Raw genomic sequence first — 3159 nt, forward strand, 5'->3', positions numbered from 1 at the left:
TTAATTTAAACTATAACTATTTTAATCTTGAAAGCCTTTTACTATATATTTATTTTTTTTCGAATCAATTATTTGAATACCAAAAGCTAACAATAATAATAAAAAGAAAAATTAAGGTCAGTTTAAACAGGTTGACCCAACTAAACCGACAAAAATCATTGGACGAATTACTTTTTTTATTTTTTATTGGACGAATTACGATTAAATAGTTGCAACCTATTTATATTAGATTGATAAAAATACATTATAATCTGACCAAACCAACCCATATACACCCCTACTGCTTAGTCTCTCACAATTCATTAGTGAATTTTTTATAATTTTTATTAAAATCAAATAAATAATACTTAATATTAAATTATAGAACTCACAAAAGTAATATGCACCTAGGTAATGAATATTTTTTAGTAATTCTCTTCAAGAATAGAATACACTCTCCCCCAACTATGAACATTTTTTTGAGACTAAATTAATATAATTATCTAACTAAATGAAAAAAAAATATATCTTTATATATTAAAAGTGCCTATCTAACGGCAATTCTTGGTTTAACGTTTTTTTATCTTTTATTCCGTTAACTTTAACGGAGACCATCCTTTAATAAATGACATTCAAACTATATTGCGATTCTCTTTTTTCTCTAACAAAACTATATTGTTATTTTCAATCCCAATAATTTTCCATCCTACAACTGTATCTGCGATTCATCATCCCCATTTATAGTCTTTTTCTGAATGTTGAGGTCCTATCTCCATTACCTTCCTCTTTCTCCAGTCTCGACCGACTAACTAAATTCGAAATCCCAAATCGCACCACCACTGCCCGCTAGAAGACCGATTCTGAATCAGAATTAATGGATTATATCACTTGCCTCCACATCTGTCGCTCCTCACAACTGCGACCTATCACCATTGGCTTCTAAGATTTCAATCATTGAAGCCCTAATGGTCCAATGGTCCAGAGTCTCTCGTCACTGAATCTCAACTCAATGTTATCCTTGTCGTGGCTCTATGCCTGTCGAAATGTCTAGATTGCGCTGATCTCCGTCCTAAAGTAGTGGTTTTGGAGTTCTTTCATTCTATTCGAACTTCATTCTGTAAATCGTTTTGGCTGCAAGCATTTGGTACTGCTGTGAATCGTCGTTGGATTTTGCAGCTGGGGTAACTGAGTTAACGAGCGAGATTGCGGTGTTGGCTATCGGTAATGGAGGAAGAGGAGATTTGGGTATTTCTAGGGATTTTTTGATTGCCCTGTTTCAAAACTTTCCTCTGATTATGGCTTCCGATGCTGAGAAATTGATTTCTTCACAAAGTTCACCTTTTAGTTCAAGCCAAACTTCAGATCACGTTACCTTAACAGCTATCTCTCAGACTATCATCTTTGGAGTTGTGGTTGAACTTGTGTCTGTGTGAATTGATTTGAACAATTTCCCCAGCTTTATTTTCTCTGCCCCATTCTATTTCTAAGGTTAGTTTCACGTTTAGATTTCAATTTTCTTATTAGTATATATGTTTCAGTCTAGCTCTTCAATTCTCTACCATGTATATTTAACAGATTCGTTCTTATCTGATGATGTAATACAAATACAGGTTCATGGATTTGTTGAAGATGTTATGGGGAAAAATGTTGCTACAATATTTGGAAAGTGGGATGAAAGCATGTATTATATTAATGGTGACAGGGGCAACAATATGAAAGATTGTAGTTCCTCCTCTGATACATCATTATTTTGGAAAAGGACTATGCCACCGGTTAATCTCACTCGGTACAACTTAACTTCATTTGCAATCATTTTGAACGAGCTAACGGAAGGTTTGCAGGTAGACATGATGTATTAGAGAAAAACAAAGAGATTATTTGACATGCATTTTCATCTTCCTCTTATGCCTCTCTAATCTTTTGTTATAGCTTTGTCTGATCCCGGGTATTTGATCACGGAATGAAGGAGAAGCTCCCACCTACGGATTCCAGGCTTAGACCAGACCAACGACATTTGGAGAATGGAGAATATGAGAAGACAAATGCTGAGAAACAACGTTTAGAGAAAAGGCAAAGAATGGTATGCATGGGACATTTTTGCAAAATGGCATTGTAAATAGCCTTTCTCACATACTTGACATTTCCTCTGTAAGGAAAATGTCTATATTCACGTTTTTTTTCTTCTGTTCTTCTTATCTCTAATGGTATGATCTGGTGTATGGGAAATGCAGTCAAGGAAATTATAAGAAAGTGGATGGAAACCACAATGGTTCAAAAGAGAAGGTAAAGCTACATGGGTGGCTATTGGGAGTCACGCGAGCGAGGAAAATAGGATGAATGTCCCAACATATTTGGTGAATTTGATGAAGCTCTTGCTAAGAGCCCTTAAAAAAACGTACTTAACTAGAACAAGAAGGCATATCATGACACTCATGATCATTCAGGTAATATCTATCTCATTCTTCTTTTCTCTTTTCTTGACTTAGACTACTTATTTTTATTCAACACTTCATTATATAACATAAAATCATATCAAATGGGGGCTGCATTGCCTTTCACAATTTGTATTTAGTAAAGAAAAGCTCTACAGATTAAAACCTATTCCGGTTGTTTTTTTTTAAAAAAAATTATTTCTTGAATCGGTCCTTCTGATCGGAGAATTTGAAATGAGAATGAGAAGTTGACTGAAAAGAGAAAAAAGAAGAAAAAGAAAAAACTGACCTTAAAGTGGGAATGTAAACAAGGATTCATCTTCTTCCTCTAACTACTACAAGTTGATGAAGTTAGATTTTAGTCTAATATATCCTTTGTAACAACTTCAAAGATTATTAGATTATAGTCTAACATAATTATCCATGTAATAACACCCTATATCAGTGTCTAATGTATGAGTGTTATCAGCTAGCTTATCACCATGTAATGTAATTCTCTTGTTCCCCTACCCCCGCTTTTTTTTTTCTTTATTTTCTTCCCAATATATATTTTTTCTTGATCTGTACTGCTGACCCTTGTAGGTTCAGAAAACATTGATTTTAGTTTCACATTTATTTGTACTTTCTCTCTCTCTTTCTCTATTGGAATAAAAGAAGAAATGTGTATTCATATAATTATTGTTGTTTTTCTTTATTGAACAAATTAAATTATTATTGTAATTCTTGTAATTTTTTAATAGTATTCGTT

The 3159-nt window shown here is 33.3% G+C and overlaps 1 protein-coding gene across 2 annotated transcripts; it reads left to right on the forward strand.

The window, feature by feature from the left end:
* The first annotated feature begins 704 nt into the window (after nucleotides 1–704).
* LOC133036474 (oxysterol-binding protein-related protein 2A-like) lies at nucleotides 705–2626 on the forward strand. Of its 2 annotated transcripts, none has more exons than XM_061113022.1 (2): nucleotides 705–1820; nucleotides 1946–2626. In XM_061113022.1, the coding sequence occupies exons 1-2, from the start codon at nucleotides 1509–1511 to the stop codon at nucleotides 2093–2095; spliced, it is 462 nt and encodes a 153-aa protein (XP_060969005.1). In that variant the 5' UTR covers nucleotides 705–1508; the 3' UTR covers nucleotides 2096–2626. The 2 variants fall into 2 exon arrangements, with proteins under 2 accessions (XP_060969005.1, XP_060969006.1); XM_061113023.1 differs by having other exon boundaries at nucleotides 1909–2079.
* Nucleotides 2627–3159: the final 533 nt, after the last annotated feature.

The sequence above is a fragment of the Cannabis sativa genome, chromosome 4, assembly GCF_029168945.1.
Source record: "Cannabis sativa cultivar Pink pepper isolate KNU-18-1 chromosome 4, ASM2916894v1, whole genome shotgun sequence".
In the NCBI taxonomy this organism is placed as follows: domain Eukaryota; kingdom Viridiplantae; phylum Streptophyta; class Magnoliopsida; order Rosales; family Cannabaceae; genus Cannabis; species Cannabis sativa.